The sequence below is a fragment of the Poecilia mexicana genome, unplaced genomic scaffold, assembly GCF_051168715.1.
Source record: "Poecilia mexicana isolate PSO_F unplaced genomic scaffold, ASM5116871v1 scaffold_21, whole genome shotgun sequence".
NCBI classification, from domain to species: Eukaryota; Metazoa; Chordata; class Actinopteri; order Cyprinodontiformes; family Poeciliidae; genus Poecilia; species Poecilia mexicana.
The window spans coordinates 11,760,530-11,786,687 of record NW_028263390.1 but is presented as its reverse complement, the minus strand read 5'-3'; the positions used below and the strand labels follow the sequence as shown (position 1 = coordinate 11,786,687).

General features: G+C 38.1%; 1 protein-coding gene across 1 annotated transcript; it reads right to left on the bottom strand.

Moving 5' to 3' along the window:
• Positions 1–1,650: 1,650 nt before the first annotated feature.
• Positions 1,651–24,734, bottom strand: pinx1 (PIN2 (TERF1) interacting telomerase inhibitor 1). The gene is made up of 7 exons (XM_014996196.2): positions 24,655–24,734; positions 23,800–23,909; positions 23,404–23,496; positions 23,091–23,172; positions 21,881–21,970; positions 16,412–16,494; positions 1,651–2,722 (listed from the first exon to the last, which is right to left on the bottom strand). Exons 1-7 carry the CDS (start codon positions 24,671–24,673, stop codon positions 2,108–2,110), a joined length of 1,092 nt encoding a protein of 363 aa, XP_014851682.2. The 5' UTR covers positions 24,674–24,734; the 3' UTR covers positions 1,651–2,107.
• Positions 24,735–26,158: the final 1,424 nt, after the last annotated feature.

Below are 26,158 nucleotides of genomic sequence, written 5' to 3'. Positions count from 1 at the left end.
TGCATTTTAAGAATTGGAACATGCAGGAAACCTCAGCGTCTTTGTAAATCATCACTCAGCTTAGAATATGTGGATGAATAACAAAAATATATTTGATTTTTTTTATAATCAATGAGACTGGTTTCTAGGTGTTTACCTAGAAATTATTTTCTGATATAAACATTTTTTTTTCCTGTAACAGTGAGGATAAAAAAAAATGATTGGAGAATCAGGGGTACTGGAAAAAGCATAAAGGCAGTTCTAAAGATTCCTGTTTATAGTTTGTCATAGTATCACACTTCTTGAAGTCAGTCAGAAGGTTTTGTGAAAATGGGTTGAGACTGTTAAACACACATTCTGGTAAAGATTTCAAGCTGAGATTACTGGCCAAGGCTTGTGTGAAAAACAAAACAGTAAAACATGGAAGAAGACAATGGGTGCTTTGCGTGTTACAACTTTGCTACCTTTCAAACAAAGATACTCATCATGAAAATTACAAACCTGGACATAACTAATGCATTTTGTGAAGAAATGTGATGCAAGTGGTGTCAAAACTCAAGTCTGGGCCTTATGGCTCTGGATCAACATCAAAACCTGAAAGAAACGTCTAACACGACTGACGAGATATAAGGCTATGTAGGTAATTTCTTTGAAAAAGATGTAAAAAGACATAAAGTGGGCTATAATAGCCAGAACTGAACACATGGGAGAAAGAAAGAGCGACAGATTCTACCAAGAGACAAGTGCAAAAGGGTATTAGATAAACAGAAGACAGGAAATTAATGCATTTACTTTTAATCCCCATCAATGTGATATTCCTATGCAAACTTCGCGAGACCAACTGGCTTCAGAAGCCCTGAAATTAACGCACAGTCCATGTCTGTGTGTTCAACTGTTCTGTGAAAGCCTCAGAGGTTTGTCAAAGAACATTAGTGAACAGTATAATGAAGACAGAGTTGCAGCTGTAATCAGAGCAAGGCAAAAAGTTGGTTCTACAAAATATTGGTTCAGAAAAGCTGAAAGCACTACGCAAGTAGACAATCCTTTTGTGACTTTTATTAAGAAAAAAAAACTGGGATTCTCTGCAAGGAACCATAAACCAGGGAATATCTGACTACTAATTTTTTGTAAAGATTTGTCATATTTCCTTCTAAGCTAGAGGGTGCAACAAGATTTAGCTGATTGTAGCAGGAAATGGAAAGAGAACGGAGTAAGAATTAGCACATCCGACGTGCCTACAAAGTTAGTCAACCTTTTCTTTTGTCCAGGAAAGACAAAACACACATTCAGATCATTTCAACACAGACGAACCCAAAATGGGGACAAGGAATGCTACAACGTTTTCACGCGCAACACTGGACACCACCGGCATCTTCTTTTCCTCATCCCACACAGGAGTTGGAACAAGGCGGGTTTGTCTGAGTTTGTGAAGTCAAACCAACCGGAATATCCTGCGTCACGTCTTTAAGGTGAATGGTGACCGTCAGCCAAATCATCTGTGACAAAATACACACCTGAGTATTTCCATTGATTTTTTTTAACGTGATCCCTACAGTTTATAAACTTATGCTTTCAACTTCCACAATGGGATATTGTTTTCTCTTTCTACAGGAGTCATGCTATTCATAAATGTATCTAATTTCAGGCCATAAAATACAAGCAGAGTCAAAATGTGTGTGACCATATTTATTTAGAAAAATTTCGACATTTCAAAGAATGACTCGTTTTAAAAGGCGCATCATGCCAAAGCATCAGATGTATCGCATTGCTCACCGCTTTCCTTTCAGTTTTTGAAACAAGTGATAAACTGCGAGACATGGAGAATATGGAGTTTTGTACATAAATAATAATGCATGCAAATAGTAAAAGAATAAATGTGAAAACAGCTTCTTTCCCTCCCTAAATCATATTTAATGAGGAGATACAAGTTTCAGGAAGAGCTCATTTAAGCCAGATGCTAAACGTCTCACGTTAATGTGCCTTAACAGTTAATTCATTTGTTGTTCATGTGCTAGAGATTTCATTTGGTCACAAATATATTTAAAAAGGTGGGAATTAGGACAAGTGTACAAGTGAAGTAAAACATATTTGGAAGGTGGACAAATTTAACCAAAACCTAAACTCCACCCTAGTCTTGATTTTCTCTCTTCCTTTTCTTCTTCTTGGATTTTTTAGTAACCAGTTCCTCCTCACACTCCTTTACTCCATTGTGGGCCTCCTCGCCCTCGTTAACATTTATAAGCTGCTTCTCTATGTGTTTAGGTTTTTTCTTCTTGGAGAGACTTGGTCTTTCACAGTTCATCTCCACAACACAGGCAGAGCTAGAGTTTTCATTTTCATCAATGATTTCTGCAGTCTTCCTCTTCTTTTTTGAACACGCTTTCTCCTCGTTTTCTTTTTCTTCTAGTACGATTGGGACACTGCACTTCTCTTCTACATCCACTAGGTCCTCTTTTAGCTTTTTGTTCTTCTTTTTCTTGGGCTTTTCAGCATCATTGTTGCTGCTACGGACTGGACTGAGCTCCTCAGTGGGGCTTGATGTTTCGGTAGTCTCCGCTTTGACAGAAGATGCTGAACCTTCAGAGCCACGAGCCTTCTTCAACTGTGCCATGCGCTGCGCAAAATACTCCTGCATGCTCAGAGAACTTGTCACAGTCTTGGTTATTGACTCAGTATCAAGTTCAGAAGAAGCCTTAGTCCCACTTTCCTCTGATTCGACTGGAGACTCGCTTCTGCTCCTCCCCTACACCACAAAGACACAAATAAGAAGAGAGTTATTTAGAGAATCTGCACATCCAGACCTGGTCCACCATTTTGAACAAAGGAGCTTAAGTGATTGTCAATCATCATACTAAGATTACTCCAAAGATGTAAAGTGAGTGACAAACCCAAAGAAGGATGTTGAAGCAACAATAGGTGTTAGAACCTTAAAATAAGCACAGTTAACAAAAGAGTCACATTTTTTATTTTTTCATCGTTCCTGACATCCAGCTGGGTTTGTTCGCAGTCAGCTCCAAGCTGTCGTCCCTCTGCAACAGCTCCATATTTAGTGGTGAGGAGCTGTTATAGAGATACAAGTTGTAGCTGAACTGTGACTGTCAAATTAAAATGAAACCAGATCTGCTGTTTGTGTTGGCTTACCACCAGAGCAAGAAAAGAGACGAAAACCGGGGCTGGCAATCAACCTAATCCAACATGTGAACATTCTTAGGAAAGTCATCCCTCATTCCACAGAAATGTTTCAGAATTTTAAATTCAACTTAATTTTCCTAAGAAGGCACATGCATCAAAAGAGAAGTTACTTAGTTAACAAAATAAAATAATTCAGAGAATTTTTCAGTGTAAAAGTGTGGTTCCTCTGAATAAAGTTGCAAAAGGCTTTTTACAACTTAGACTGGGAAAAACCAGTACCTTGTTCTACGCTTTGGTTCATACAAAAGGTCTAGACTCTTATTGAGAAAGGATTGCTTGCTGCAGGCATGAACTCTGTTGAAGTTTTACATGATTGGATCTGTTTTTACCATTCTTAGCCATTTTTTTAACTTTTAACTTCTTCATACTAAATCATTGGCATAAAGTTATGGGGTCGAAATTTAGTTTCAGGACAAACTAAATGGTGACCCCAAATTTATGGTTATGTACTTTATGACCATAAACGTCTGTGTTAAAGGGATCAACGATTGTTGCATTTATTTCAGATGGAAAAAGAAATAAAAATTAAATAAAATAAAACAGCACAGCAAAAATACTGTAAGCTGTTTAGTTTTTATGAATTTATACATACATAGCATGCAGTGATCTTCTGTTCTATATTTAGGAGAAAACTGAGTCTGATTATAAATCCTCGCGGCAGCCTTTAGGTTCGGCATTAAATGGGGCCTATTTTAAAACTGTTAGGCACAACGTGGTCCAGATTTTACCTCCACAGCATGTACAATTTGTCACCTCGCCCCTATCACCCATTTGTCTTCATTTTCCTAATGGTCTACTCAATGCATAATGATTTGTCGTAAAGAATACAGAAGCTCCTCTGGAGAGTCGCACTAAACAATGCAGCCGCTGCTAAGATGGTGAAGTGCATGGCATTTTTCACACCACACAGATTAACTGAAAACACTGAGTTGTATGCTAACGTATCATTGTTTGGTTTTAAAGCCTTTATGTTCAATTACAGTTAGAGATAGACATGATGGCTAAAGTTATGCAAATCTACAGTCAAATGCAGAGCCAAGTTGAGAGATGTACATGAAGCTTTCTTGTTAAGTCCCTTCATCAAAAAATTGTAATGTAATGAAGATATAAAAAATGATTTGTCCAGAATGATTCTCAAATAAATCCAAGAAAGCTTATAATTATCAACAAGATTAATAGTTCCCAATAACTTCTGTGAGAGTGCAGACCTTAAAAACAGAAAAAAAGTGGTTTCCAATGTAGGTGAACCCAACACGAAAGCTAAAGAAAGTTTTCCACCACCTAGGACCTTGTCCAGATATAACCACAACTTCTAACAAGGGGAATATAAAGCCCTTCAGGTGAGGTGCCATTAAACAAAACTTTCCAGCTTCCCACTAAAAATCTATACTCCCAGTTACTGCACAATGGCGTCCTCTCTGCTTGGGAGAGTGAAGATGAGGCTTAGAGCTGACAGCACCAAACAGCATGTAACTGGGATTTGGGAAGATGGCTGGGGGCCACTTTAGAGCTGCCTGTGAAATTACTCTCAGGAGAGGGACAGGCTGAATGAGCAAAGGGAAGAAAGAGGGGAGAGTGACTGAGAGAAACATCATCATCAGGGAAAGGTGGCTTGAGCTTGGTGCGTGGTTCTTCCTTCACTGCCTGGGGATTCCATTAGACTCTGATACGACAGCAGGTAGAAGTGCTGTGCACAGGCTGGACAAACACACACAGAGTGGATGTAAACATACTGATCCAGTCAGCATTACTGGCAGCCCTGGAGATTTTTTTTTTTTAGCATGAACTATTGGGGGTGATAGGGTAATAGGAAAGTACTTGGCAGCAACGTTAGAGGGGTTTCTCCATTTTCAGTTGCGTCTTTCGCTCAAACTTGTTAGTCATATAATCGTTTGCAATGTCATAGTCTTGTATCCAGCAAACAGAAAGCATTACCAGACTCATTTGTGTTTCTAGCTTGTATTTTTAAAACAAAAGTATCATAAAGAGTATGGAAATTGGTGTTTGATGTGCTTCTGCTATGTAGTAACAATGCTTCTTGCCAACAGATCTCAGACTGCTGGAACGTAAAAATATTTCCCATTTCTCAAATTTATTTGTGGTTTAAGCAATAGTGAGTATGTGGGTTGTCCTCATTAAAAACTTCTCTACCAATGCCTTGTTTAGGTATCGACTCCCGTTTAGTGCTGTTGAATGGATTGCATAACTGAGGTTTGAAGAATTTAAAAGAAATTTAACAACTTATTCATTGTATCTATGATGCATGGAAAAATCACACTCCACCAGAACTGCCTGGCAGCTCTTCCTCATCCTCACACATTGGTTGGGGATTGCATGCCATTCTTCAACCAGCATTTACCACAAATCCACTGACGTGGTTGTGCTGGTCACTTTGGCATGAACAACATACCAAGGCTGATCCCACACATGAGTCTTAGGTAAGGACTGCAAGCAGATCACTCCATCCTCTCAATTGCCAAATTGTGGAGGTAGTCTCTGATAAACCCCTTCCTGTGGGGAGCAAGTGTTGACATCTTGAAAGGTCAGCGTTCTGTCACCAAAGACATAGGATTCCCATTGGCTGCAGAATCCCATAAAACTGCCTCGAGTGATGACAAGTGTAGTTTTTCATCACCAAAGTTTTTTGGTATAGGCAGAAATGATTTAGCAAGGTCTTTAGAGGCGCAACGCAACCAATCTAGTCAACTCAACCCACAGTGTATTTTCCTAACAACTGTGGCACCATTTAAGGGGAATTAAACAGGAAAGTCACACACATACAGATTCTATATGTATTTTTTCCACGTATCTGACCCACTACTTGTTACTAATCCAAGTACTGACTTTAGTAGACAAATCAAATTTGGACAGCCGTACTGACCTATGCACATCCTTTCAAAGTTGCAGTTACATTAACAGATGTGGGGGGGAAAAAGCAGCATATTAATCTGAAATCTGATGAATAACGGAGAAGAAATGCACAAAGTCTTATACTTTTTTAAATAAAAAGAAAACTGCATAAAATTATTTGAATAAAATTTTGTCATGGTTTATGTGAAATATGTTAATACTTAATGTAATACCTAACTAAATTATGCATATTTGACTCTGCAGATTATTCTCCAGCTGAAGCAGAGCATTTGGGGTGACAGAAAACATGACATAAGAGAGTAAAAATGCATATCATCATGGCTAAAGGTAAGAATTGCTGGAGTTTATACATCTAGAGAAAATGTATTCAAGATGTCAACACTTTTCATACCTACAACCAAAAGACTGGGTTTTGAACCTATGGGCATTAAAAATGTTTATAGACATAAACTCAACGAAATGAATGACAAACTGTATATTTTAATTCAACTGAATATTTAAGTCAAAAAATAACATAAAAACCTGATAACTTCATCAATTCCAAGTGGGTTAAACATAGTAGATAAATAAATATTGAAAACATGTTTTTGATCTTTTAAAAAATATTAAAACATTTATAACATAAAAAACACAGCAATGGTTACTGTCTAGTCATTTCAAGCAAAAAAAAACAAAAAACAAAAAAACAAATGGAGAGAAATTATCCATGTGTTGCTGTGAATTGAAATTTTGATCTGGAACTTGGATTCTATCTTCATCTTCTAAGGTTAAAAAAATGAAGCTGACAACTTTAAACATACAAGCTAATTTGACTAAGCTGTTGCAGAAAAAGAGCACTTGTGAATGCATTATGAGAATAGAGGTTTTCTTCATGTTCTGTATTGTTTTGTGAAAATACACAATTTTAAATGTCTTATATTTTATTAACTTTGCAAAAGTCTGTCCAGCTTCTTGCTAAATTTAGGAAGAATGGCAAAAATGGCAGAGTTGAGTAGCAGAGGGTTGGAGAACACACCTCTTATCAAGCCGTGTGTACTTCTCCTCCCACACCATCTACTTCTCTCCACCCAGACGCAGAACCCCAGGAAAAGGATGCGCTCAATGCACTGTGTGCAGCTCTGAGATAAGGCTCCTTCAGCAGAGGAGCGGTCTGGCTGGCTATCGGGCCCTTCCTGATCCACTCACTCCCCTGGCGGGGGATAGGGCTGGGCAGGGAACACAGGGAGGGGTCCACAGAGGGTCCCGAAGAAAAGGAGAGGTTGGGAAGACATTCAACAAGACGCCTCCTTCAAGACACTCCAGTTCAATCTCTTCCCCGCTAATGTAACCAATGGAAAGCCAATGGCAAAGCATGTGCCAAGGTGCCAAAATAGAATGGCCAATATATTCAGAGGGGAAGTCAATCAAGCCAGGAAAAATGAAGAAGGTTCACTTTAGTGCATGAGAAACTTTTCTTTCCAGTGAGTCCTAGAATGAATAAAATAAATAAAAAATCCTACAATATTATTAAATTTATTTCTAATAACCTGGGCTTTTTTTTTTTTTTTTTTTTTTTGCAAAGGAAGCAATCCTACTTTTCGCTGATTGTGAGCTAAAGAGTGCAAAAATCTAAGCCAGCATTTTTTTTTTACAATACAAGATCTGTTACCTTGTATGCCATTGATTTCAACATTATTACAGCAAAAAGAGTGCAATGTAACCGAGTAAAGATGCATAATATCACCTGACATATTTAAAATAAAAAGCTGAGCAAGAATGCTTTGAAATGAAGATGGGTATTAAAATTTTTTAAGTATTTTAGACTTAATACAGTTTTTACCAAAAGAGCTTAATTGGTAGCGAAATAGATCAATGATCCTAAATTAAATATTTGTGGGTAAACTTCCATTGCTTTTACATTGAGGTAAAATGCTGGTTCTTCAGTGGTTTTACTAAATCCAAACTGTTTTACATTGCCAGTTTCACACAAGCTCTAAAGGTAGAAGAAGGGCTTTTGAAAAAATTATTTTTGTTCCGAACATGAAGCCTCTAATAAAGAATAGGACTGATTTTGAACAATAGAAAACAAAATTAGCTTGTGCTGTGTTCATATCACAACATAGCGATAATCTATTTCAGTGTCATGAACCTGCTTTTTTTGTGCCAATGTAATATTTAGTCAGCTGGACAGCCTCACAGCAGTGCATTCTCACACTGGATGCCAATGATGTTCAAAATGCTGAAGATCACAGAGTAACAGAAAGACAGATGAGAAAGAGTAACATAGGCATATATGGCAACTGGTAATCATAAGAGTTTCTATGGTGCAGCACTAATAATAACTTCCAAATACAAACAAAAACCATATTTGTGACATTCAGGGAAAAAAAAAAAGAGGTCAGATAAGTCGTGGTTAATTGTCAACAATTAATCGCCATAACTTATACTGATATACAAGTCATCTGTCAAAAATCCCTGTATTATTCTTATGCATCACGGGGTGAGGAAAAAATTGCAATGTCAGTTTTTAGCAATATGTCTATGCCTTAAACCAAAAAGACACATTTCATACATTTCTAAGATAAAAATTACTATGTTTATTTTGCACATGGGAAAAACATGTTCCAGTTCAAAAAGCTGAACATTTAAGAAAAAAAGGCAATTAAGCATATTTTTGAAAAGATGTTACAAAAATAAATAAATAAATAAATAAATCAAAGGCAACACACACATCAGCAGCATAAGAAGTGGAACAAAAACTCTGTCCCAAGCAACAACCCAGCTTCGCCTGATTGGTGGCTAATGTTGTAAGATGCAGGTGGTGCCTGCCAAAACGTTCAAGCTTATTCTATGCAGGTAAGGCAAGTTTATTTGTATGGCACATTTCAGCAGCAAGGCAATTTAAGTTCTTTACATATAAAGAAGCATCAATGCTTTTAATAAAAACTAAGGCTAAGGTCTGTAGTGTCTTGATCTACATCAAAAAGATATATCCAATGAAAGAAACCAAATGAAATGTAACTTACAGGATGCAAACTTTTTGCATTCATTAGTTCTCATCTCGATTCTTTCCATTTGTGTAAGCCTAACTAAATACTTTTAGTAGGCCAAAACGTTGAATTAATGTCTACAAACAAATTCAACAATTGAATGAGATGTAAGGCAGAATAGTTGGCTGCAGTCTAATTCAACAGCAAGTAAAATATGAAACATGTGGAGAGAAAGATTAATAGGTGACTCCCTAAAAAGTAGCAGCTTGCATTTACTTGTGTTATTTTGTACTGTAACACCAGATTCGAGAGTTTACTTGTATTAAAGTTCCTCCAATCTGAAACACGTAAATTTAACCAAAAACCATTTCAACAACTCACCTTTTTAATCTTGTTAATTAGACTTTGATTGTGCAGCACATGGCCTTTTATCTCCTGAAAAACTGCCTCTTTGCATTGCTTGCTATATTTTTTCAATAATTTCTCACCGATATTGGCTGGGTGGGTAATTGCATGAGAGTTGCCCTCATTGTCCTGCCACAATAATAAATTTGGTGATACTCGAGGTCTATGGATCAGGGCCTGATTAGCCAGCTGTCTCTCCCTGATGAGCGCACAAGTCCGGCAGCCCATCGTTCATCGGCATGACGTGGGTGGACAGAAAAACAGGTGGAAGCCTTAATCCAAATAAGTGAATGCCTCAGTTCAACATGCAAGTCTACACCTTTAAACTAATTCCAATCTTTTTTCTCCTTTCTTTGTAAATTAGGTTTACCAATCGCAAATTTAAAGGAAACAAATGAAGCATATAAGCCCATCATATACCACACATCATAAACTTTGCTAAAAGCAGACACTGTGTGGAGTTTAAACATAAATACGGGTTGAAAAATTGCATTTTGTTCCCACTGAGGGAACGTTAATCATAAATAACAAATGAAGACAACATTATGCATGCAGCTTGTTCAACACTGCAAACACTCGCTGACAATGGGCCTTCATGAACACCAGGGTTCCTCACTCCGACCCCAGGGAGGGAAGAGGCTGTGATTATTTCTCTCAGCTGTGATTCATTAGATTTTGGAGTCAGTGATTAAATGGTGGTCTGACTGTGAACAGCCGAGAGGGTCTGAAATGTCTGGGCGGTTAGCTTCACTAGGAGGTAATTATCCAGTTCTCATATTGTGGCATAGGCTTGTAACTATGAGACAGACACCTCTTTTTTTTTGTTTGTTTGTTTGTTTATTTGTTTCAGTCCAGCACTAATTTCTAAGTGTCAGCGAGCTGGCACTGCCAGCAGGGAGCAGCCCACAGAACTGCCACGGAGGTAAATGGCAACTGTGTGCTGCGCTTATTTTACAGGAGGAGGGGTTTTTCTTGGCAGGTCTTGGTATTTTCAGCGGTAAAAGTAAAAGGCTCTGTCAACAAACACGATCAAGACTGGGATCGCTTTTGGTCGCGGCAATTAGATGCTATCTGTGAACTAAGTAAGTGCAGCTCCCTGTATGAGCGCATTCAAATAGCAACCACCACGCTGCAGCGACGCACGTTTACACCGTCGGGCCCTTTCATCAGATCAGCATTGTTGTCTAAAGGGATAAAATTAGCCTTTCTTCTTTCTTCATATCTAGAAATATTTTCTTAATGGAATGAACAAAGTAGTATAATTTAAAAAAAGTCTCACATTTCTGCCTCCTTAAAAGAAAGGCGAAAAATGTTAAGATCTATTGTTTTCCATTATCAAAGTCTGGAAAATAATTTATTTTCATCAAAAATAATAAGATATATGTAATTTTTCTTAGGAGGAAAAAAAAAAAACGCCACCAAATTTAATAATTGACTGCCCCAAACATTCATTTGTTAGGAGAATGAAGGGTTGGCATAAATTTAAATTAGAATGCAATTAAATATTAATACTTAGTGTTGAGACTATCAGCTAAAATGTCAGCCTAAAAGTTGTGACCATCCGTTTTGGACACCTTTGCTGAATTTTGGTAGGGAACAAACTTATTATGGGGCTCATCATTCATGATGAGTGCCTCACACATTGGATAAGTGTGGCACAGATTGGATAACACCAGTTTAGATGGTGACATTTTTCAAAGAGCCTAATTCTGAATATTTCCCTGTTACTATAAGATATGCAGATGACTTGGAGAAGGTTTGAAATTTATAAGCTAATGCTTCAGCCAACAACATCTTTCAGACTGTGCATGACTGACTTATCCTGGAGTCTTGGGTGTGTTTTCACCATGTGTTCATTGTTCTTGATTGTTATTACTGTTGGATACAGTCTGGAATAAATAAGAAATATTATAAACTAATTGTCTAATTGTCAAGTTACAAACTTGACAATTAGACACAAATTTCTTAGACTGATCTTAAAAATAAATGACACTTTCTTGACATTCTGACATTTAATTATCAAAAACACTTCCTCAATTGCCACCTTTGTCACCTGTGGTATGGTTGGAGACAATTTATGTAGCAAAAATTAGATTTTGCTTCTGCACTGTCAGCAAACTTCCACAGCTTTACTCCGCCCATCGGCTCCCTGGCGCCTTCTGTGATGCGTCTGCCAAATGCTCAACCCGTGTCGCCCCTGCTCCATATTCCTTAACACGGCGGTATCGGGGGAGCCCATGCCGACGGGCTATCCTTCATGTGGACGACGCGTGGGCAGCCAACGCTTGCAACAGGTGCCACCCGATGAGGCCTGATCCCCCCGTTCTTTGTGCCTGAGCAAGAGTGGGAGTGGGAGAGGCCGCAGGGGTCACACTGACCGAAGAGCAGGGCGCAGCAAACCCACCGTCTGACTGGAGGTTCAAACGTCAAAACAAGGCTGGTACCAATTTAAGCTGAACCATTTTTCTTTTCTGACACCAAGGGAGTAGAGAAATAATAAATGGGTGAATGTTGGAGCACCTCTAATGTTTTGCTGAAGTCAAACAGAATAAGCAATCGACAAAAGGCTAAAACTGTGGATGTGCCCTTACTGAAATCAAATTAAAATAAAAATGAATGATGGTTAATTAAGACAAGTGGACAATTGGAGTTATTTGAAAAGTGGAAAATAAAGATTTTCTTCATTTTCTTTTAAATATTAAATTAAAACCACAATTACAAAAGTAGGTCATTTGAATGAAAAGCCTATAAGCTTTTATTTTTTGACTCTTCCTTGCAAAAAAACAAAACAAAAAAAAAACAAAAAGAATGAAATGTAGGTGAAAAAAATAAAACTCCAGCTTGTTTCCACCTTTCATCTGAGCTGGCGCCTATAAAAAATGACTAACTTTTGTTGATGTATGAATCGGCGGGGAGTCTATTTATCAGCGGGCCCTCTGCGGTCGCCCGCTTGGGTCCCTCAAGCCACAAGCCGCGTCGCTCCCCTTTGACTGATTAATTAGCCAATCAGAGGACATTTTTCACTGGGCGGCAGAATGGTTTATTTCAGCTAATGCCGGGCTTTCGAGCCCAGGCCCGTTGGAGCCTCGTCGGCTCTTTCGGACTGCCTGAGTGGCTGGGCAGAGGGGCGAGGGAGATAAATCAAGCTGGGCTGGCCCTCCATGTGGCTCCCTTAACTAAACCCCCTGAGGAGGGCACGAAGAGCAGGGGTGGTGGAGAAAGGGGGAAGGAGGAGAGCAGGACAGCCAGGGGCACTGCTCGCCCGCCGATAAGCGCGGGGAGCACGGGGGTGCCAATGTCCCTGCATTTAAAAATGGCCGGGGCTTTTTGATATCTCGGCAGTGAGAGCCTGTCATTTGTCATGTGGTGAGTAATTGTGTTGAGGAGCTCAAGAGGAGGCAGGAGACGGAAGAGGTTCGTGTGTATAGGATAGATGATGGATAACAGAGAGCCAGGTAGATGGACAGGTGCTATACCCCAACCCACATCGTAAGTAATGACTGCAACCTTACATTTTTAGGTGGCTAGACAATAAAAAGAGAAGCTGTGGGTGAAACGGTGGCCTGTGATTTATCTTGCTAAGTTAGTCACTTGTATATGGCAAATAGCTTTCCCCCAGCAAAACAAAGCTGAATGTCTACAATAAATAAGTATGATAAACATACTTAAAATCAAATTTTTTTGGGAAAGTAACTCATCCATTTTGCAGTGGAATGCAAAAGTACCCACCCCCCCTTTCCTTTTTTTATTTTATATTTCGTTTTAGATTAGATCATAACCGCAAATTCCAATGCAGATCATTGGATTTTTGTGATCAACCTAATTGATGTAATATTCTGAAGTGAAAGGAAGACAATAAATGAAATTTTTTTAAATAATAAAAATCACCTTTTGGTCTTTTGGAGAATGTCTCTAACAGCTTTGTAAACTACAGACTTATATTTCAAACTCAGGGAGATTGTATGAAAATATATTTTCAGCTCTTCTTTGAAATCTTGACCGAGATTCAAGCAAACATGCTCGAATCCAAAACATTAAATTGCACCTCTGCCAGTACATTTGACATAGACTCATTTGACCAGAATAGGGCTGAAATAATTAATCATATTAATAATTAAATAACTGTCAGCTAATTTTGTAAATAAATAATTAACTGGAGTATATATACTCTAAAAACATGTTTTCTTTCCTTCACTCTATCACTGTACTCTTAAAAGATTTGCAGATCTTCTAGAGTTATCATGGGTTTCCCTGATTAGTGTCTGTTTAGGATTCTTGGTAGGTCAGTGGTTGTGCCACACTAGTTTTGGATAACTGTTCAGACTGTGTTCCAAAAAGATGTTCAAAGTTTGAGACATAGCTCCACAACTTTACCCCTCACATATTTGGTGTCAGGGTTAAAGCATCAACCAGTCAAAGTGTATTTAGTTGAATGGCTCAAAGGTTAATTATTAATTTCAGATAGTAATTCAGGTGTGGTGTAATGCCATAATTGTTAAGCGACAGCAGCTACACAAAAAAATGTTTGCATGCTCTCATATCCAGTGTTGCCTTTGATGAACAGAAACCTGCGTGTCGAGTGTGTGCGTGCACTTGTCTGTTTCGTGGAGCGTTGCGCACAGTGATAAGGGACGAGCAGGAAACATCACTGTGGAGGAAGGAAAACACCCGCTGTGGGGGGGACTGGTGGAAGGGATGCTGGAGAGACAGCCGTGGGTGGTGGTTGAAGAGGTGGAAGATTCATGAGGGGGAAAAGGGCAAGCCTGGAGAAGTCCATGAAGCTTCAGACGAGCTTCATCAAGATGGACATTTGTGTAATACTGTAATCAAACACACCAAAACTCCCATATCTGTATCGGTATAAAGTTTTGGAGCAGTGAAATTATTCAATATACACTGCGTAACATGTCAAATGTCTGATTTAAGACGAGTGTGAGACAAAGGTTCATTCCAGTGTCACAGACAGATTCATAGGATATCAGGCAAAACGCCTAGATCCTGATTGGTCAATCACAGTTCTTATTTATTCCCTGCAACCTCAGATGTTGCTGGGCTTTAACACAGGGCTCGTGGGAAACCATTGTAATTGTTGCTGGTGCTTTCAATGTGGTCAATGGTGTCCCACCTGGCTGAAAAATAAGAACCCATAACCAAACGATTAGGGAAAAAATGATGGTGTGTATTGCTTGCATTTCCAATGTTAATCAGCCAGGGAGCATCTCCTATTGTAATGTTATGGCAGAGCACCTGCAGGGGAATAGAGGAAGGGTTTTTGTGTACAATTTATGGATTTTCAAGATGCCAATTTCTTCAAGCCCAGTGCTTGAAATAAACAAAGGAATCCATTAAAAGGTTTTTTTTGTGTATTGCTGTCCAAAAGGTAGGTATTTCACCGTCTGACTGGCTTTCTGTACTGGGTCGATTAAACTTGGGGAAGCAAAACTGGTTTGTGACATAAAAATGTATTAATTCATTACAACACAATGGATGAAAATGCTTATTTCACCATAAAATACAAATGTAAAAGTGGCGCAATAATTGTTAGTTTTAATTCCTCTGGCTGCAAAGTAAAGTTTTATCTTGTGTGTGTTCTCATTATAAAGCTATGTTTTTAAAACTATTCCATCCAAAGACACAGGTATTGGTAATTTACCCACAATAGCTCTTAGTAACATGAGTAAAAATAATTGTAAAAAATAGTTAATATTTTAAATATAATAAATGCAGGTTTTAGCAGTTTCCGTAATGGAATAATTGCTTCTCTCCACACAGAGAGGGGGGAAGAAGAATTGTAGTTAAAGTCTGCATCAAAAACTGTGGCTGTCCTGACAAGTGATAGATGGAGAAAGCAATTAAAACTGTGTTGCTGGTTTAGGGTGTGGAATCCATACATGACAGGACGTTGTAGGCTAGTATATAAAAAGACGTCTATATTGAAAATAATTGTCTATTGTTCCCATGTAATCTACTTTTTAGAAAATCAAAAATCTGGGTTATCTTTAGCGACTAAATAATCATAAAAACTAGGAGAAACACTTAAAATATGTGTGTGTAAACCTACATGTTTTACCTTTTATTACCTTTTACCAATACATTAACTTTTTAGAAACCTAATGTATCATGGTCCATCTGTAAATTAGGTAATGTGAATTTATTAAAGCAAATATAAGCCTAAAATGTATCATAACTCCTGCAAGTTATCTACAGGAAGATCTCATGCATTTTTTTGTTTTTATTTACAAAGGTAAATAAAATGAAAGCTGGACCCACCTGACCTTGTAAGTTTCAAAACCATTAGACTATTACCTTAGCGTCAAATGGCAAAGTGACCTCTGAAGGGGCCAACCACTGATGGCAAGAGCAAAAAAAGAACTTTTTGTAAGCATCATCACTTTAGATTTTTGCAAACCTCAACACAATTTGGGTTTTTACTTTAATAAACCCTTCTGGCAGGCAGAACCACCTGATGTGATGGTCTGAGACAGAAGTAGAAAAGGGGGGGAGTGTGAAGGAGGGGACGAAGAGGTAAGAGTGAAAATCTCTTAACTGGATTTAAGTGCTCTTGCCACCATCAGTGGCCCTTTGGCAGCGTTAAAGCTGTTCACTGCGACATGGCTAATCTTCAGCCAGAGGCAGCTCGGGAGCTGGGACCTGCAAAACCTCAGGGATCACACTGTACCAGAGTAAATGTTGAGGACATCACAACTGATGGTCACCAGCAATTACTGAGACTGATAAGCCTGAGCCACCTGGCTAGAGGTATGCCGTCTTCCTCCTGAGTCCTGACTTTGATTAGGCTTAGAAAGATCATGGATCAGCCTGCTCTGTTCAGATGACAGGTTTTTTTTTTCCAGCATAAGCGAACTAACTAATTAGGAATATTAACTGAGAAGACTTTGAGAAATGCTCAATGATATTTGAAGCAAGAAATCCTGAGTTCAGCCAAAACATAAAAGTTTTTCTACTTACTCACACAACAAAGTTCAATAGCTTACCTGTTCTTGGTCTTTGGCAGACTTGGTCCTCTTCCCAAAGATGCAGTTAAGGTCTGTTTCACTACGGGAAGATAAGTCCTTGCCTAAAATAAAACAAGAAAGTAAAACGTTGGACTCAACATCAGCATTTATTAGCAAATTTCATTTGATATATCAAAAACAAACCAACAGATTGAAAAGACTAAAGAACATCTGACACACTTTGTGTGTGTGTGTGTGTGTGTGTGTGTGTGTGTGTGTGTGTGTGTGTGTGTGTGTGTGCTTAAGATGTGGTAGCTGGGTAAAGAAAAGAGGAGTTGTGCAAGGTCCAATTATGCAGCAGGGATAAAACAGCAAAGAAAAATAAACTGACGACAAGGTCCGCCAAGTCTCCGGATTCCCGTTCTCAAGACTGGGCCTCAAAGGCTCCTGAAGCATGCAGTCGTCTGTCTCGAGCCTGGGTCCTGTTCAAACAGCTGCATCCTCTTCCTTCAGCGGGACTCTGATAACATTTGGTTATTTATTGCTTTTAAGACCCTATCTCCCCTGCTTTTGACTTTGAAAGTCACAGCACAGGGCACACTTAAGAGGTAAAAACCAAGAAAGTATGCTGAAAACTAAAACAAATGGGATGGAGGTCATTTGGTGTTTGTCACCTACTGGACTTGGGTCAGACGTAAAAATTGTACTGGATCTGATTTTCTCACTGCTTGGAAAAGGGAGCACACGTATACATTTCCTGGTTTTCAGGTGAACGGGCAAAGAGTTGTTTAAAATGGCAGAAATCATCAGATCAAATAACTGGTCAAACAAGATTTACAATGCACTAACTGAAATGCAAATCTGACATCAAATTACTGAGTGCCAAGACTAAAGTAAACATAGTTCCATTTTCTGAAACAGCTCTTAGTTTTGTTGTACTAAACTTATAAAGAACTTGGTTTTAACCTATTTCTCTGTTGCAAGCATGCTTCTTGTTGCGAAGGAAGTTTATTTCTTTGCAAATGATCTCACATCTGTAAGGAAAATGCATCAACAGAGTTGACTATCTGGCCACAATAAACTATCCAGTCTTTCCTGCCAACAGCTTAGTCAGCAACTGTTTGTAATGTGGTCGTGTTTATTAGCTTGGATTATTAAAGTTTGAAGAACCAAGACTTATTGGCAATTAACAATTCATTTATATAATAAACAGGGACCTTAGTAGTACCCCATACAACCACAACAGCCTAGCACCTCCTGGTAACCAACTTGGTTACACAATGCTGTGGGATGGCATCCTATTCCTCAGGATCTTTTCAACCCAGCCAATTCAGTGGGGTTGAGGTCAGGATTGCTGGCAGTTTCAGTCTCTCTACTTTCAAACTCTGTATTTATTTGCATTGACATCTTGGTCTGGTCCCAAAGAGTGGCGATGTGGGATGGACACTAGCTGCTGAATCTCATCTTGAAATCTCTGCACTACCAACGATGATGGCAAAACCCTGTTTTTCCAGTCGGGAAGATGATGTTTGTTATTTGCAAAAAAAAAAAAAAAAAAAAAAAAAAAAGAGACTTGGCACGTTTTTCATGGGGGCAACCCACATACTAAACTTAACACACTGTTCAACCCACAAATTCATTTTCCTTGCAATGTGGTGTAATTTAAATTGAAATAAACAGACTTTTAAAAAGCATAATATTTATTGCCAAGTATCTCTACAATAATAAAAAAACAATACATTTTTTGTGTGATTTTTAAATAGTCAAGATCTGTTAAAAACAACAAAAAAGGATACTCTTTAAAAACCCAAAAGCAGCAATGAAGCCACCACACAGAGAGGGGGGATAAAGAACAGTAGTTAAATTCTGCATCAACCACCCTGGCTGTCCTGACAAGTGATAGATGGGGGCAGCAATTAAAACTGGGTTACTGGTTTATGCTGTGGAGCCTGGACCAAAGCAGTGGAGATTTCGGTGCCTTTCCCCGCAAACAAAGGCCATCAATCCTCAGAGTTGGCAAAGAGCGAACCACCATAAACGAGATATCAATAGAAAAAATAAGCAGGACAGTAAACAGAGGGCCTGAACTGAGAGGGAGAGGAAGGAAGCCTACTGCTACTTGAGCTACAACATTTTAACTGAAAGTTATAAACTAACAAGTCATGATGCAACATGAATTTATAGCATCATCTACTAAACTGGCTGACCTCTTTTACAATCAAAAACTATCAGAGTATTACCTGACCTTACCAGCCACTCATATAACAAGCTTAACAACAGTAAATCTATTAGCAAGCTTTTACTTGGCAACAACCTCACAGAAAGGGGAGTTGGCGTTGGAGAGGTCTGTAGAAGCATGCAAAGAGGCGTGGCGGATTACATGTTACCCTGCAGCTCTGTTTAGGTGATTACAAATTGCTACTGGCAACTATAGTGGCAGTCCACCTCCACTTAGGGAGAAAATTATTACTATTTTTTTTTTTTTTACTGTGGCTGATACCTAGGGGAACACAAATACACAAATATGACCTCTTATTGACAACACATACGTTCTAAGAAGTAAGCGCTCAAATTTCCAATCTAATCTTTGAGACTTTCTTGTTGCTGGGGAAGAATTCGGCCCTTTCTGACAATGGACAGCGTCACATTGTAAATGACAGTTAAATTATTAAGACTGGTGCCAAATCTGTCGACGCCTTAAATGGCTGATTGGCAGTGTAAACATTCCTGCATGCAGTAACTCCTAATCTGTTCCTTAGAGTCATCACTTAAAAAAAGAACAAAAGTACTTCTCCAAACGACAAAAACATTGCTTGAAAAAAAAAGGAGATTGGATCACCTCATGCATGAGGTGATCCAATCTCTTAGAATCTGCTTAGTTCACATAAAAATGATCAAGCATCCATGAGAAATTATTTGATGGCACAAAGGAGTCAGCGTTGCAGCCCTTGCAAAGACGGAAAACCAGGGATCAATCCCCCTTTCACATTTCCTTGTGAGCACTACCCAACTTCAGTTCATTTGTTAGTTTTTCTACATAAAACAGGCTACTTAAATACAAATCTCTAATGAACACAAAAGAAAAATTTGCCCCTCAATTTCTGCTCAACACTTTCCTCGTTAATTGCCATCACAACAATGGCAGTTGGATGCGGACACTTGGCTAATAAGGCAGGAAACCTAAGATACATGCTTTACTTACTCGCCTGCTTTCATACATATGTGAATTTGAGTGACATCCAAATCTTGATCCATGTGGTCTATGGTCTGATATCAGCCATCTTTGAAGTTATAGCAACTTCAATTATTCTGGGAAAGCTTTCCATAAGTTTTAGGAATTTGTTTAAGGAGATATTTGGCCAGTATCTCTTGTGTGAGCCCAGGTTAGAGAGCCTGGCTAAAAGGCTGCACTCTTGAAAACTTGTTTCATCAGGCTGAGGTCAGGTCTGTGCAAGCAGCAACTTCTATTCCCCTCTTTTGTAACCTGGCCAGTCGTTTTGTGGCCAATTTGTTGACATTGTCATTTGCTGCCACTTTAATAAAAATGGAACTACAAGTGCAAAATGAAATTTTAAATGGCAAAAAAATTGCACTACTGGTATTAATGCACAGGTTGCATCCTATTATACAATCCAGGTCATTACTGAGATCCTGACCGCAACCCATTATTTACAAATGTCTGTAAAATAATCTACATGCCTGGTGCTTGATTCATACAACTGTAGTCAAATATCTGGTTGGAATATCTGAATTCAAAGATGAATAAGCAAACTATTCTGGGAACATTGAATATACTAGCCAACCAAATATTGCAACTGTACTAGAACTGTTATAATTGTATTTCAATGTATTGTGCACCTGTACATTTTAATACATTTTATAATTTACATTCAAAGTTTGTATTTTTATCCTTGTCTGGCTTAAACCCAAGATAAAAAAATGAACTGTGAAAGTTGACTGTTCAACTAAATAATTTCACATCTATACACAAGTTCTCTATTGTGTGAACTATTAGTGACCATCACACAACATTTTTTTTAACGCAGCTAAAAAACATATCAAACAACTGGCCTTAAGTTGTAAGTGTCCCTAATATTTTTATAGAGGTGAATAAAAACTACTGAAATCATGTAACATGAATCTGCTTAGTTCACATAAAAATGATCGAGCAATTATGTAATATTAGGTGCGACAGGCCAAGTCTTTAAATTTGTTGGAATAACATTTTCCAATCATCTCAGTTGGCCCTGAAAGCAATTATCCAAAAATGAATAGTGAGTGGACATGCAGAAGCAGAACAATGTATGCATTATGCTTCATGAATGATAATTAGAAATATTAGTTAGACGCTGCCATGAATGCACCTGGAGTTGGCAAACAGAAACATACTCACCCCAAGTCACATTAGGTAATGATACAATTGTGAGTCAGAATGAGCTTAACCTGGCTAAAACTTGGCAATTAAAAAATGGCAGCAGAATATAAATGTTGGAAGAAATTAAAGAAACAAGCACATTAAAACAGTCAGATCGTCATGCTCAAGTGTGCACCTTTTTCTGACTTGCTTCACACTCGCAACATAAAAACAAGCTGAGAGTGGGGGAGAGACAGAGGCCAGGTCCTATCAGGCAGGGTCATCTAATGGGTCAGAGGAGTGCTGTTTCTGCTGGGGGGGAGTAAATGCAGATACCAGATGCTCCAAACAGGAAACAGGAAGTTGCTTTGGAATGACGTAAAATATTAAAGGTTCTTCCAGGTGAAGCAAAAGCTGAGATGTTTGTTTTGTCAAGTGTTCAGATCTGATGAGGCAGATTTGAACTCAGTGACTCACTATTATATATATTGTACACGATTAAAAACATTTTAAGTAGTGCAAGTAAGTAAGTCCAAAGACAAAAAAAAAAAAAAAATTAATGTTATATTTTTTTCGTTTTAGGATGGCAGATCGTTGATGTAACTCTAAATGCCCCCATTCAAAGTGTAAAGTGTATGATGGACTCTAGGTCATTATTTACCATGCAAATTCTACTAATCAATCATGTAATCATGATACTATGCAGCTTAATCAGATAGTTTTCTGCTTTACCTTCAAGTGGTTCTGAACACACATCGTTCTGCGAGTCTATCAGTGTACCGACCTTGACCAGCAAATCTTAACTTCCTGACGTGTAAAGGGTAATGAAAGGAGTGGGAAGGCCTATAAATAACCTCCCAAAGCACTCACTGGGTCAACTGACCCAGCAGATACCGACCGGACTCTGATCAGCGTCTGTGGTCTGAGACGACAGCATAAGTTTTAATAAGAGGTCAAGTGTACACTGCAGGGGGGGCTCTGGCAAAAAACCATGAAAGCAGCAGCACCATTCCGAATCAGCTACTGATATGAAGTCTTGCTTTAAATATGTAAGAAGGAATGTCACAGTGTGGCTTTCAGATACAGATTGGTTAAGACGAGTTAAAACTGTTTAAAGTTGGAAAAACACAGCTGGTTAAAAGGAAGATACTCACCTTTTGTGAATTTTGTGTAATGAACCCTCTTTTTAGAAGTCTTTGATTTTTCTTCCAGACTGAAGCTCTTCATCTCATCTGGAGGAACTTCTACAGATATCAAAACAAAAACTATGTTATGCAAATCAACCCACTACAAAATGAATAAATCAACAAGTGAGAAGTTATTTTAGATCTGTCTGATTTCTAGCATAGTGCTACTAATGTTGGAAACATGATGAGTGAGGACATAAATCCTTGAACTTTATAAAATGTTGCTGTGTAGCACCCTCTGCTGTTTAAAAAGCTACTAAAGATGCATCTAAGGTCCTGTATGCACAACTTAAATTACCCTAGTGTATGACAGTAAATCAGATTAAATTAAGTTAAATAGGATTACCAAAATTATTTTAATTTGCTGAGCACCAGAATTATGTGTTTATTTATTTATTTATTTTTTTTTCATTTCTTCACATTCAGATGTTTACACAAAGAAATATTATCTTGCCTTTAAACAATTTCTGAAAGCCCGGGTGATGATTTAGCCTTGAGTGAGTAAACGTTCCAGATGCTGGCAACTATATTTGAGCATAAAAACCTTGGAAATATCAAGCCACCATGCCATTCAGAAAGGATTCTGAATGAATGTGTTTCAGTGTGAAATGTGGGTATCAAAGCCAGGAAAAAGAGCAAAACACATTGAGAAAATTATGGCTGAAAGCTGGAAAGAGTTTCATTAATTAGCCTTGTACTAACATAGGCTGAAAGGCCACTCAGCAAGGATGAAGACATTACTCCAAAGGCAACAGAAGCCATATTAAACTTTGCATTCAGGGGATAAAGATGATCGTTTTATGGGACTTAACATGTGGTTTCATGACAGCAGGAAGTGCTGGACTTTAAAACAGATAACTTCAGAAGCAAAGAACGTTATATGGAAATACTTGAGACATCAGATAAGAAGTAAAAAGCCAGGAATTTACCAAACAGAAATAGTTTTAGTCGACCTCCCTAAAACAGGAACATTTTGATCAGATTTACTGCCATGCAAAAAAGCACATTTGACAATATCTGCTAAATCTAAGCACATCAATATAGTATATGTTGCACAGAAGCCACATTTTAAATCGGTAGTGTAAACCCCTTTCAATCTGAGTAACATTTCCTGTTGCATTCTCGCATACGTAGCTGCAAACCACTCGATGCAGTAGAAAGTTGAAACCACACTTACCGTTACTTGAGTTTTGACCATGGTGGTCATTCAGCTGAGCCAGAAGCTCATTGAATTCATCCTGGTGAGCAATCCAGTTATCCTGAGAAAAAAAAGAAGAACAGATCAATTGATTCTCGAGCTTCATACTTCTTTGAACTTACATGAAAAGATTAATAGTTTTTATTTGAGCAGGGTCAAGACATAATGCAACGTTACATTTAAAAGAAACTGTTGTCCTTTCTAGCCCTAGAATTAATACATCTTCTGATTTAAAAAAACAAATGCTTAGTACATGCAAATTTTTGTCATTTTTATTTCTACTAGAACTGACCTCATGGCTGGCGTTTGTTCCGAGCCCATGTTTGTTGTTTTTAACTTTTACTTTTATGTGATCCGTTGATCCCTGCTCACTCCTCCCCAGTCCCTGAGAAGGATGACAAAAAAAAGAGAAAATACTAGCAAATGTTCCTAATTGCACAAACTTAGCATATGTCTTTACAATTACACAGAACTTATTATATTGAAAGCTGTGAGACAACAATACAACTTCATTATGATAAACCTGAAACTGCAATTAAGTCGAGACTTTGAGCTTTATATCAAGAAATAAACAGTATTTTAACTTTTGGTCTATGATAAAAGTATTGTCCTGTACAAAAACCCATCCCAAACACAAAAGTCCACATTTAATTATTTTACATATTCCATGTGAAGAAACCTCACTCACTTTGCCTTTGGACCAGCCCATTTGCTCCAGCATTTTCTGGCCAAATTTGCTGTCATCATTGCTCCAGGCGCTGTTCCTAGGGTCTACAGACCACTTCTGTTTCTTGCGGGCTGAACAGGGAGCAGCAGCAATGTGATTACATAACAGTCCGCCAACAAGAGCTTGCATGAAAGATGAGAACAAACTTCCTCAGATAAGTGTATGCACAGTGTGGTGCACACAGGCTGAAGTTAACCCTGTCGTGAAGCATCACGTTTTAATTATGTAAGAGCGCAGCTGCACTGAGTCAAATGCCCTGTGGCATTTATAGAAGTGCTTCTTAAAACTGTAACACTAACCATTCATTTTGTGATTTACATGTAATCTCCATCTATCCAATCAAACAAGTTTTATGTCTTAAGTGGGACTCAACATCCTGCAAGTGTGTTTTGCTTCAATGTTTTTAGCCAGGGATTGTACTAATAATGGCATTAATGATTTTATTCAACGATACAGCTTAACAAAAATAACAGGTGTTTGTCAACAAGCCGATAAGATCTAAAGGCAGCAGTTAAAACGCCTTACTGGGCTGTCATAGTTTAATATTAAAAGACAGACTGTTGCTTAGTAGAGTAAATAGTCTGTTGAAACGTTACTAAACTGAGAGGCAGAGTACAGTAGCACACACGTGTTTAAATCACCGACTGTAAAATGCTAATGCTAACTGGAGTACTTTTCGAAAAAAAACTGAATATTTTCTGACCAACAATTTATACAAGAGTGGAAATGGTTTCGGAAGCGACAGAAGGAATAAAGGATAGCATAAAAACAAAGAAAACATTAACAATGTATCAAAATTGGGAGAAATATACGCACGCTCAGCGAGCATGGACATCCTGGGTCCTTTAACAGATGACGCAAAGGAAGGATCCCAGAAATATGCCTGAAGACAATGTTTTCCCGTTACATGCTTACGGTGCCTGAAGACACCGTAAGTATGTAACGGGTAAATAATTAACTTTTTCAAAGATACATGAGGGAACCAAGAGATCAAATCCGGTAGGTTATTCAACTTAGTTCATTTTTCAAAGTATTCAAAAAGGCTGTTGATTGTTTTCCTGTTTCATTTGTATCAACACTTACCAGCAGAGGGCGCTCCAGGCTAGAAGAAAAGAAATCAGCTAAATAATAAAACAGAGAAGATAAACTGTTCTACTCTGTTATTTACACTCAGTATAATGCAATTCATCTGTGAAGGCCTCAGATGTTTCTCGCAGAACACTAGGAAATAGCATTCAGCAGACATGTGGAGAGGCTTAATGCAATGGTACAGTGTATAAGGTGTCAGATAAGACCAAAATGTAACTTTTTAAAGTGTACAAATCACTATGTGTAACAGAAAACTAACATTGCATCCTCGTCACGTCACCCTTGTATCAAAATAAGGCAGTAGCATCATGGTGTGAGGATTTGTTTCTTACGAAGGGCTGGGTAGACAGGTGATAGAATGAAGTATGAACAACATCTTATGGAAGAAATTAATATCAGAATTCAGACAGAAAACTGTTTAGATAAATCGTTTTTTGTTTGTTTTATGTTTTCGTGTGTTTTTTTTTTTTTACACTTTTATGGTAACATTCATTTTTTTTTATCAACAACTCCAAACTAAAATTAAAAAAAAAAAATCACCAGGTTCACAAAAGACGTTGCACTGCTATAATTTTCTTTTTGCAACAAAATCTTTTTGTTCAGAGTAAACACCCAGACTGAATACAAAAGTCACTCTTACATAACCTGTACTCCTGTGAGACACACATAGCTCCTGTCTGTAAAGTAACAGGAGACAACTTGTACACTCACACCCTGTGGTGGGACTTGGCTATCATTTTGACCTAACATGCACTCTATCTGTTTAGATGTGCTTGAGACAGCTGCTGTTTAGAGTCCTAAAGTTACTTCTTGACTCTGAAAGAAAAAAATTTGACATATTGCAAATTTAAAACTGCAATATATCGCACTCTCCCCGGATACAAAATCCTACCCAAGTTGAACAGACTCCCCTTGTTGGATTAAAACAAACATGATTCCCCTCTTCTGTTGTTCTAATAACAGATATTATTTTCAGATCATACCGGTTCAAACTGGATTGGATTGGATTCGTGTGAAACTCTTATCTAATACAAAAACTACAGCTAAACCATTTCCTGGGATTAGAGCAAAGTTACATAACACAGGCTTGACTGGTTAATGCTGTTGTCTTCACATACCAAGACTGCCAGGTGCACAGGTGTGAGGTTTAATTATTCAGATATGTAGTCATGAAGTTGCATATATTGGTAACATATCTTGTGAAGTGTCAGTCATGCCAGACTGAATGACT

Excerpts from the sequence above, each read along its gene's own strand:
- pinx1 (XM_014996196.2), bottom strand. Across the intron at positions 21,971-23,090 it reads TGGTCAAAACTCAAGTAACG|AAGTTCCTCCAGATGAGATG; the intron begins GTAAGTGTGGTT and ends TGATATCTGTAG. Across the intron at positions 2,723-16,411 it reads CTGCCAAAGACCAAGAACAG|GGGAGGAGCAGAAGCGAGTC; the intron begins GTAAGCTATTGA and ends TTTGTGGTGTAG.